The 10794-nt window shown below is 47.9% G+C and overlaps 1 protein-coding gene across 1 annotated transcript in view; it reads right to left on the reverse strand.

The window, feature by feature from the left end:
- Nucleotides 1-7534, reverse strand: part of LOC115081934 (pregnancy-specific beta-1-glycoprotein 5-like) — a gene marked incomplete at its 3' end in the record, with an annotated part of 32370 nt that extends 24836 nt beyond the window's left edge. The window contains exon 1 of the mRNA XM_029586181.1: nt 7403-7534. Within this exon, the coding sequence (XP_029442041.1) occupies nt 7403-7411 (9 nt within the window). The remainder of the gene's footprint in view (nt 1-7402) is intronic.
- Nucleotides 7535-10794: the final 3260 nt, after the last annotated feature.

Genomic DNA, 10794 nt, shown 5'->3' on the forward strand with positions numbered 1-10794 from the left:
CCAACTCCTTCCCTGCTCCTACTTCTCCAGGAAGTTCTCTCCAGCTGAAAATAATTACTCTATCGGGGACAAGGAACTCCTGGCGATAAAGCTCGCCTTTGAAGAGTGGAGGCAGTGGCTCGAGGGATCGCAGCATACCACTACCGTATACACGGACCACAAGAACCTCGAGTTCTTGTCACAAGCTCAACGACTGAATCCCCGTCAAGCCCGTTGGGCCTTGTTCTTCAGCCATTTTGATTTTATTCTTCAATACCGACCAGCGTCTAAGAATCTCCGGGCGGATGCCCTCTCCCGCATTACGTGTCGAGGAGGATCAAGAACCTCCTCAATTCATCTTGGACCCGTCCAAAGTCCGCCTCTCTGCCCTAACTATCCTCTCCCAGGATAGGACCGTGCTCCCTCGCCGGGATCGGCTAACTGCCTTGCGCTGGGCTCATGACTCCCTCATCGGAGGACACGCTGGACGCGAGAGGACCTTGGAGCTCGTCAACCGGTTCTACTGGTGGCCCAAACATCCGGCGGGATGTCGCCTCCTATGTGAATTTGTGTCTTACCTGCACACGCCAGAAGCCCAATTCCGGATCCCCCTGTGGTCTTCTACAGCCCTTACCAATTCCCACTGAACCTTGGACCCACATAGCTACGACTTCGTAGTGGACTTGCCCCCGTCCGGTGGGCATACGGTCATCTGGGTTACCGTTGACCGTTTTTCTAAGATGGTGCACCTGGTGCCTCTACCGAAACTGCCTTCAGCCCCCGAACTGGCTCGCCTCTTCGCCCAGCATGTCTTCAAACTTCATGGACTTCCTCTAGACATAGTTTCAGACAGGAGCTCTCAATTCGTTGCCCGCTATTGGAGAGCCCTCTGTAAATGCTTTAAGGTAAAGCTCAGCTTCTCCACAGCCTTCCACCCCCAGAGCAATGGACAAACCGAGAGAATGAATCGGACATTAAAGGCGTACATTCGGGCTTTCATCAATGAGAGACAAGATAATTGGTCCGAACTCTTGACCTGGGCCGAATTCGCATACAACAACCAAGTTCACGCTGCTACCGGCAAATCCCCGTTCCACCTGGTATACGGGAAACCACTGAGACCTCCCACTACCGCTAGAAGCTCCCAGCGCCTCACCAGCTGTACAGATTACGGCCCGGCAATTACAGACGTTGTGGCACTCGACGCAGAAACACCTTCGCCGCTCAGCCGCGTCAGCCAAGCAAGTGGCCGATCGCCACTGGAGACCAGCCCCCACCTACCAGCCCAGGGATAGAGTCTGGCTCAGCACAAAAAACATCCACCTCCGGCTCCCATCCCGGAGGTTCGCACCCAAGTTCTGTGGGCCATTCCAAATTGCGGAGCGAGTAGGTCTGGTGTCATATCGCCTAAGATTACTGTCGTCCCTCCGAATCCACAACGTCTTTCATGCATCTCTGCTTAAAACGGTAGTCCTCTCTTGGTTTCATCGCACGCCTCCGGCTCCTACAGACACTGCAGTTGACGAAGATCCCACGTATCAAGTACGAGAGGTCCTGGATGTCCGTTTCCACAACTGTAGGTGGGAGTACCTACTAGCATGGGAAGGCTGTGGTGACGAAGACAACACCTGGGAACCCAGCCGCAAAATCCTTGACAAGAGCCTTTTGCAGCAGTTTCATCAGGACCATCCAGGAAAACCAGGTCCTCTCAAGAGGGGCCGTAAAGGGGGGGGTACTGTTGTGGTCTCCACCGCTTCCCCTTCTCTTACTCTGAACAGGGCTCACCTCCACTACTGGAAACGCCGCGTTCCGCATGCCCGGGACCCCTGCAGCTTCGCTGGTTCCTCATGGCGTCCGCCATTGCTTGCCCGTCTCCCCGCTGCCTCGCGCGCGTGAGGACGCACACTATGTGCGTACAGCTCCCGGAAGTCTGGCCCCGCCTGTGCTAACGACGCCACGCCCTAAGACTGATTTAACCGGTGTCCGGACGCCTTCTCCTTGCCTTGCAATGAGGTTCACTACTGCCTAGTAGTTCTGAGTTGCGCTTTCGTCTGTTCCTCGCTCCTGACCTGACCTTTGGATTGCCTTGACCTTGCTTCAGCTCGCCGCCTGCCTCTGACCTCGGACCGTCCTGACTCTGCTTCAGCTTGCCACCTGCCTCAGATCCCGGTCCATCCCTGGCTCCGCTTCAGCCTGCTCCGGTTCACAGCCAGCTGCAGGCCCCGTTCCAGTCTTCAGCCTGCTCCGGTTCACAGCCAGCTGCAGGTCCCGTTCCAGTCTTCAGCCTGCTCCGGTTCACAGCCAGCTGCAGGACCCGTTCCAGTCTTCAGCCTGCTCCGCTCCACAGCCAGCTGCAGGTCCCGTTCCAGTCTTCAGCCTGCTCCGGTTCACTGCCAGCTACAAACTCCGTTCCAGTGTACAGCCGCTCCGGTTCACACTCAGCTCCAGACTCCGGACTAGCCTACAGCCTGCTCCAGTTTGCAGCCTGTCTTCAACTCCTGTCTCACAGTCCAGCTTGCCACAGGTGTTGTTGCTGCCCGCAGTCCTACCTTCATCTGGTCCTTTACCCACATTGCTGGCCTACGGACTTTGTGTTCCCTTTGGACTTTCATTGCTACACCCTCTGCCCAGGCTTTCTCTGTTTATAGACTCTGAACCTTTCTCCTAAGTCCCAAGATTCCAGGACCCTACGGGCTCCTCCTGGGGGGTTCCTGGTTCCCGGGTGAACATCGCTAGCCTGTGGCTCCGCCTCCTGGCCTACCCTGCCTCCCTGGGTAGTCCGGCCCAAGGGTCCACTATCCTGACTGCAGCACCTAACTGCAACAGCATCTCCCTTAATACTTCGTTCATGAGATTTTGGAAGACTGCCGGAGCATTACACAACCCGAAAGGCATTACCAGGTATTCATAATGCCTGTCTCTAGTGTTCAAGGCAGTCTTCCATTTGTCTCCAGGACGGATGCGAACCAAATTATAAGCCCCCCGCAAGTTGAGCTTGTTAAAGAACTTGGCTCCCTGTAGTCTATCAAGGAGCTCAGGGATCAACGGAAGCAGGTAGCGATCACGTTTGGTAATGGCATTCAAGCCTCTGTAGTCGATACATGGTCTGAGCATCCCATCTTTCTTCCCCACGAAGAAAAACCCCACTCCGGCAGGGGACCGAGAGGGACGGATTAATCCTTTGGCGAGATTCTCAGAGATATACTCTGATATAGCATGAGTCTCCGGTAGGGACAGTGGATACACCCTACCATGTGGGGGTGTGGTTCCAGGTAGCAAGTCTATAGTGCAGTCAAAGGGGTCAGTGACGTGGTAGAATCTCTGCCTTTTTCTTTGAGAAAACCTCCGCAAAATCTCTGTAAGGTGTGGGAGGTAGTATGGAAGTGCTTAACAGGGATTCCTTGGGCGATCCTGGTATCTTGAGGCAGTGAGAAAAGCAGAAAGAGCTCCACTGTGTAAGTTGTAGAGTGTCCCAATGAATTATGGGAGAATGTTGTTGCAACCAAGGCAGCCCCAGAACTACTGGGTGCACTGCTCTTTCCAAAACCAAAAAGGATATTTCTTCAGTATGCAACATTCCGGTCCGGAGCGTCAGCAGCTTCGTAGCCTCTGAGATACTCCCAGGAAGGATAGTGCCTCGAATAGACGTGATTTGTAGTGGAGGACACTGCGGTACTGTAGGCAGACGTAGTTGTTGCACCAAATCCGCTAAGATGAAATTCCCCTCCGCTCCTGAGTCTATAAAGGCCAAGGTGTGGAAATACCCTCCATGGTATTCCAATGTCACAGGAACCGTACACTGAGGAGCAGAACTAGCGCAGCCTAGGAGTAGCTCCCCCGTACCACCTAGGCTCTGGCATTTTCCAGCCGCTCCTTGCACTGCGCTAGGAAATGGCCCTTACCGCCACAGTAAAGACATAACCCCAGCGTGTGGCGTCTTCACCTCTCCTCAGCAGTCAGCAGTGTACGACCTATCTGCATAGGCTCTTTGGCAGGAGAGTCTGCATGTGCCGCCCTCTGGGCGGAGGATGGCGCCATGGGTCTAGAGAACGCTGGGGCTAGAGATATGGGACAGCACAACAGACGCCCCTCATTAGCCCGTTGCTGGAGCCATCTGTCTATCCGACCGGCCAAATCAATCACGTCATTGAGGTTATCTGGAATGTCTCTGGCGGCTAATTCGTCCTTGATGCGCCCCGACAGGCTCTCCAGAAAGACTCCCCGCAAGCAATCATCGCGCCAGCTCACTTCCATAGCGAGTGTGTGAAATTCAATGGCAAAGTCTGCCAGGGACCGGGATCCCTGTCTCAGCTGTAACAGCTCTGACGTTGCCGTGGACAGACGTACGGGTTCGTCGAAGACTTGTCGGAAATTAAGAACAAACTGCTGGAGATTGTGCAATAAGGGGTCCTGACGCTCCCATATTGGGGAGGCCCAATCCAACGCCTTCCTGGCGAGCAGCAATAGGATGTAGGCTACCTTCACCGAGTCGGACGAGAATTGGCCTGGAAGCAATGAGAACCGGATGTAGCATTGGTTCAAAAAACCTCGGCAAGCCTTGGCCTCGCCTGCGTAACGTGTCGGAGCTGGAAGCTGAGTGGGTGCCACTACATTCATGGTAGGAGCTGGAGGTGGCACCGGTGGTGGCTCCAGTGGAGCGGTAGATGCCAGGACATCGAGGCAGTGTTGCTGCTGCTGCAGCCATTGAGCCATTCCGGGAATAACCTGCAGGCCGGACATGTCCGCTGTGTCCATGGCCTTGCCATCTGTTGCGGACTGGGAGGTGAATCCTTGGGCCGGCCTGGCGGAATCAGGAGCTCCGCTGAAGAAGATAGGCCAGGAGGCAGAACCAAGACTGAAGCACAGGAGAAGCCTTCACCCTGGAGATCCGAGATCCCCCCCAGGAGGAGCCTGTAAGGATCCGGACCGCTGGGACTTAGGAAAAAACAGCGAGACAAGTGATGGAAGCATAGATTTCACTCTGGAAGCCCTAGATTCCCCCAGGAGGAGCCCATAGGGATCTGGACCACTGGGACTTAGGAGACAACAGCGAGACGAATCAAGAAGAAGATCCAGGGGTCAAGGCAGGTGGCAGGCATGGAATGTCAGGAGCAAGCCGGGGTCAAGAACCAGAAAATCCACCGAGGGAGAGGATCAGCAGGAGCTGGAACTGGAACAGCAGGAGCGGAAGGCAGGATCAGCAGGAAAGGATGGTAGGAACCAACGCAGGAACATGGAAGGCAACTAGACGCTCCAAGGAGAGACCTCGTTGCAAGGCAGTGCTTAGCAGTCAGACACCGGCTTAAATACTCTGCCGGCGTCTGACGTCATCCAGGGGGCTGTCCAGCACTTCCGGGTGCTGGACCTTTAAGAGGCTCTTCCTTCGCGCACGCAGCACAGTGGGGGCGGAGTCATCATCAGGCCTCGGCGGCGTCTCCCTCGTGGAGACTCCGTTGCCATGCGGTCTAGAAGGCCTGGAACCCGGCGGTTCTTGGTGCGGCCCGGAGCAGAGGTAAGCGGGCAAGGACCCGGTTGCTAGGGTGGCGACCAGGACCGCAACACAAGCTTTAAGGGCTTTAAAATGAATTGTTTAATATATTTTGAAAGACATTGTTATGACGACTGTTTTTTCTCTTCAAAGAAGAATTGAATGAGTTCTTCCTTTTTGGGATGACTTTTATTTATTTGAACAGGGGGTTACTATTGAAAGTTATTTTAAGGTGCGAGTAAGTGTAACTGATGGAGTAAGTTATGGCATGGTAATGTGTAAGGAAGAAAAATAGACTAAAGATAAGTTATTTAATTAAACAGATGTAAAAAAAAAATCATATATATATTAATTGCTAAAGTATTTGTTCATTAAAATTATGTCATATTCTAATCATACCTGATGTATCACACTCCAATTTTCTAAGCGGTTGTAGTTATAGTTAATCATACAGAAATATTTCCTGGACAGTTTTACATTTCACAATTCAAAATTACAAATAGAATTCAGAGATACAGGATTCTTTAGCGTCAGATCCTGTAAAAATGGCACTGCTGCCTTTGCAGCCATGCTATTTTCAGACGAGGAAGATGTGCTAGAGGAAATAACTTTTATCTGTCCAGCAGGAATGGCTGCACAGTATACTGAATCAGCTGCCGTGTGCCATGTTTGCAGTAGAGATTTGCAACATAATTTGATAATATACACTATGTTTTTTCATCTATACATCACCACCTTAGGAAGTGGAACAAGAGGGGCTTTATATCCGCAGATGGGGAGCAGTTACCACATCACAATTTGTGGCAGTACCTCCTAGAGGCATTACAAGAAAGGCAAGAGAGGGGACTTATGACAGCTATTTGTTGGATAAAGGCACATCAGGAAAGTATATTGTGGCAGTCCATGGGCAGCACTATAGCTGTCATGTTAGCTCAGGAGAGTGCTGAAAGCACTGCCCAATTATCTACATCACAGAAGGGTGTTTATGTAGTACAGACATGAGCAAGAAACATCAAAGTTATTGACATAACTCCTCAAATGTGTCAAGAAAATGCCACCACTAGTGAAATACAGCAATGGGAGCAAGCAGGTTGTAAAAAGATGGGAAAATGCTAGATACACCCAGGAGGACAGTGGTGCTGTAGTTTGACGTCTCTTCATCTTATTTTAAATTCACTGCACTATTTAGACCATGAAAGTGTTGGGGCACCACACAATAAGGTGACCATTACATAGTGGGTGCCACTTCTCCGTGCCCACTGTCAGGAAGTTGTGGCTAATTGTAATTTTGTGCTACAACTGTTCCCCGCAGAGGAATTAGTATATCTCCAGAAGTATACAAAGCCATCAGGACCTTTCCTCGAGTGGCATTGTGATAGATGTCAAGGTAAACGATACTTGCTTGTTTGTGTCTGTAGTTTTTCACAGTAGATAGAAGCTTTTCCTTGTGTTAAAGAAAAAGCTGTAGCCATGGTGTCAGCTCTTGTTACTCAATTGATTCCATGCTTTGCTATTCCTGACAAAATAGTGACTGATAATGATTCTCATTTTTGTAACGCTTTAGTTACAGGGATTATTAAAGCTCTTTGGCTTACACACTACTGTGTTAGCATTTATTGCCCAAGCAGTAACAATATTGTTGAACGCTGTAATGGACTATTAAAGACCAAGCTCAGACAACTTATGATTTTATCTAATTTAAATTGGTTACAGGTTTTGCCCTCAGCTTTAATGATTCTGAGGAACCATCCCTTACATGCACTTCAACTTACCCCATTTGAACTGTGTACTGGAAGAAAAATGAAGATTCATGATCTTGACATGACCTCTCCACAGGATAACATGAAAACATATGCCTCTGCTTTACAGGTGGCCATGAACCAGATTACTGCCTCACTAACAGCTTCCTCAAAAGACGACTTGTTGCCAACTTACCACTACCATAAAGGACAGTTGGTATATCGTAAGAATTTCACCCACAAGCCCTGGTACTTGGGATCTTTCAAGGTTCAGGTTGCCAGCCTCCTCCACTGCTGTTCTACTTGAGGGAGATGAGGTTTTCACTCATTTGTGTGACTTGGGTCCAGCAGTAACATGTGGTTAATCATTGAATTTCTGATTTATTTAAGCCTTCCGCTCTGTGAGGAGTTTCCCTTGAGGGAGTATGTTGAGTTACGTACGGATAATATATGGGTCCAGATTGTTCATGAATTAGCTAACACTTCCAAGTAATGTTTTTTTCTTGCATTGTTTGTACACCCTTTCCTTCTCATATGGGAAACTTGCCAGCAGTTGGTTCTCACTGACATTGTGCCAAATTCAGGGATTTAACTAGATGTTGCATCGCTAATGCAGAACATAACATGAGAACGCTTTGCTCTCCTGTCTGTCGATACTTATTTTTCTTCTTTTAATGCTATTTGGGGCATTTGTTCAGTTTTTCCAGTGACTAACTTTTCTGGTTGCATTGTAGCAGGTTCAAGTTCCTCGAAGCTTTATATGTCCCCTTTTACTTATAGTCCCTAGATAGGAAATGTTTCTGTGTTATCAAATTTCACAGATCTGTACATAGGTCATTATTGGTTATATGACCGTTTTCTGTACACATACCTACCTAATACTTCTAAATTTTGTGTTCCTGTAGCATTAAACTATTTCTCCAAGATTATACCATTACATACAGCATCTAATCATACTTCTCCTCATGGACACCATTGCCGTAGAAATGTTCCCTCCATGGATCCAGAAGATGAGCAATCGCAGCTTCCCTGGAATATATAAACTCCACCTATCCACTAACAAGAGTATGACTTGATGCTTTATCTTGGACTTCTTGGATTCCTATTTTCCAACCATCAGCCGTCACTGCCGAGCTTGGGATGGCAATTCAGCGCCTTAAATCCTTACTTCATGTTATGACGTTTGAAATGAATAAAGCAATGGAGGCGCTTCAACTGCAAATTAATGAACTTGCTATAGTTTCCAAATTTAACAGACAAGGACTTGATTATATTTTTGCTAAGGAGGGAGGATTATGTGCATTACTTAACAGTTGTCAATTGATCAGAAATAGTTAAAAATGCAATGGAGAAGATACAATCTTTGGCTAAACTGCATATTGAAGATTTTCAGGGAGGAATTGTTATTTCATCTTGGACTTGGTGATATGCATTTGCTAATTGGTTTAAGAACCTGGGAGGAGGGTTGCAAGGAATATTAGGATTTTTGATTGTTTTCTTTTGGATACTATTATTGTTAACTTCTTGCCTGCCATGTATTTATGCTTTGTTTCACCATCTCTTTACCAATTTTATTTCAAATTCTTAAATTAACAATACCCCTCTGTTATTCGCCCAGGCTTCTGAGCAGTATTCCTCTCTGCTCCGTACAGAAATGCTGATTATCCCAAGCTACCTGGCCCCCAGGAAGAGAGAAGTGCTCAATGACAGGTAACAGGTTGGAGATAGGGACTAAAGCACTGATCCACTATCTGAGTGACCAAACCTAAGACAGGGGCTTCTCACCTGGGATATGTACAGTCAGTGACAAGAGTATATGGTGAAACCTCTGAGTGCATTGCACGTGAGGTTTCAATAGGACACAGTGTTCTCCGTATACATGCCAGACATTACATGCATAGACCAAGCATTGTGGTAGGTGAGTGCTCAGGAAATGTATATGTCAGCAGAAAAAACAATGTAAAGATATGGCAGAAACAAAGAACAAATTGACTGACATCTGTTTTTGCAAATTTTTGGCAGTGTAACCGAGCAGATCTCTGACTCTCAGATACCCCCTTTTTTGTGTGCCTTGTTTCTTTCTGAGCTGCTCCTTTACTCCTCCTGTGAATAAAGTTAATTTTTAATTTGCTAAAAGACTTCCTGGATTGTTTATTTAAGAAGAGGAATTAACCATTGTGAGCCCCCTGGGGATAGGGAAACACCTGCAGTGCCTGAAAGGTAGAATATATATATATATATATATATATATATATATATATATATATATATATAAATACATAAATAAAAAAAACATGAGGGGAGAAGGTGCATTGGAAGGTCTTTCTTGCTTGGGAGGGCTGAACCAGGTTTGGGGGGGTGGAGTTACTTTAGGATCAGGGTTTGGAGGAGCAGAAGGGGCGCTGATAGTGGGAGGGGTCATGATGTCTTTTTAGACACTGTTGAGTGCCTGACGTAGATGGCAAGAGTTTTTCCGGCCAAGTTAATAATAGGCAAATTTTTCACTACAATTTAACCAGCTAGGTTAGGACTGAAAATTCACCTAAACTTGCTGGACACAATTAAGCTGGCTAAGTCAAGCACTCAGTAGTTTCTGAAACTGCCCTGAAGGATTGATATTTACTTTTGTTTAGAATCAGAGGGTAACTGTAATGCATGAATAAAGACTACTTCTGTCTTTAAGGAAATCTGATAATAGATCTGAAACACACATTGTAATACACTGGAATAAAGTGATACTTACTAAGTCTACTGTACTCTCCCTCCCTTCCCTGAGAGCCTCTCATTCAGTCCAGGTCAATCAGCACAGACGTTGGGTGTGAAGTCTTAAGAAAGGGAAGGGAAGGGTTAGGCCTGCCATCATAGTTGGCGATTCAATTATTAGAAATGTAGATAGCAGGGTGGCTGGTGGACATGAGGACCGCCTGGTAACTTGCCTGCCTGGTGCGAAGGTGGCAGACCTCACGCGCCACCTAGAAAGGATTATAGACAGTGCTGGGGAGGAGCCGGCTGTCGTGGTACATGTGGGCACCAACGACATAGGAAAGTGTGGGAGAGAAGTTCTGGAAGCCAAATTTAGGATATTAGGTAGGAAGCTAAAATCCAGAACCTCCAGGGTGGCATTCTCTGAAATGCTTCCTGTTCCACGTGCAGGACCCCAGAGGCAGGCAGAGCTCCAGAGTTTCAATGCGTAGATGAGACGATGGTGCAGGGAAGAGGGATTCAGCTTTGTAAGGAACTGGGGAAACTTTTGGGGAAAGGGGAGACTTTTCCGAAAGGATGGGCTCCACCTTAACCAGAATGGAACCAAGCTGCTGGCACTAACTTTCAAAAAGGAGATAGAGCAGCTTTTAAACTAGAACAAGGGGGAAAGCCGACAGTCACTCAGCAGTGCATGGTTCGGAGCAATGTATCCTTGAAGGATACTAATGAAACAGGAGAGTTAGGGTATCCCAACAGAGAGGTTCCATCAAAAGCAAACATAGTTCATATGCCTATATGTAAAAAATCACCAAAACTAATGATTTCCAAATTATCCCAAACAACTGAAAAGCAGGTTGTTAAAACGAACAAAAAACACACTTTGAA

The sequence above is a fragment of the Rhinatrema bivittatum genome, unplaced genomic scaffold (genome assembly GCF_901001135.1).
Source record: "Rhinatrema bivittatum unplaced genomic scaffold, aRhiBiv1.1, whole genome shotgun sequence".
NCBI classification, from domain to species: Eukaryota; Metazoa; Chordata; class Amphibia; order Gymnophiona; family Rhinatrematidae; genus Rhinatrema; species Rhinatrema bivittatum.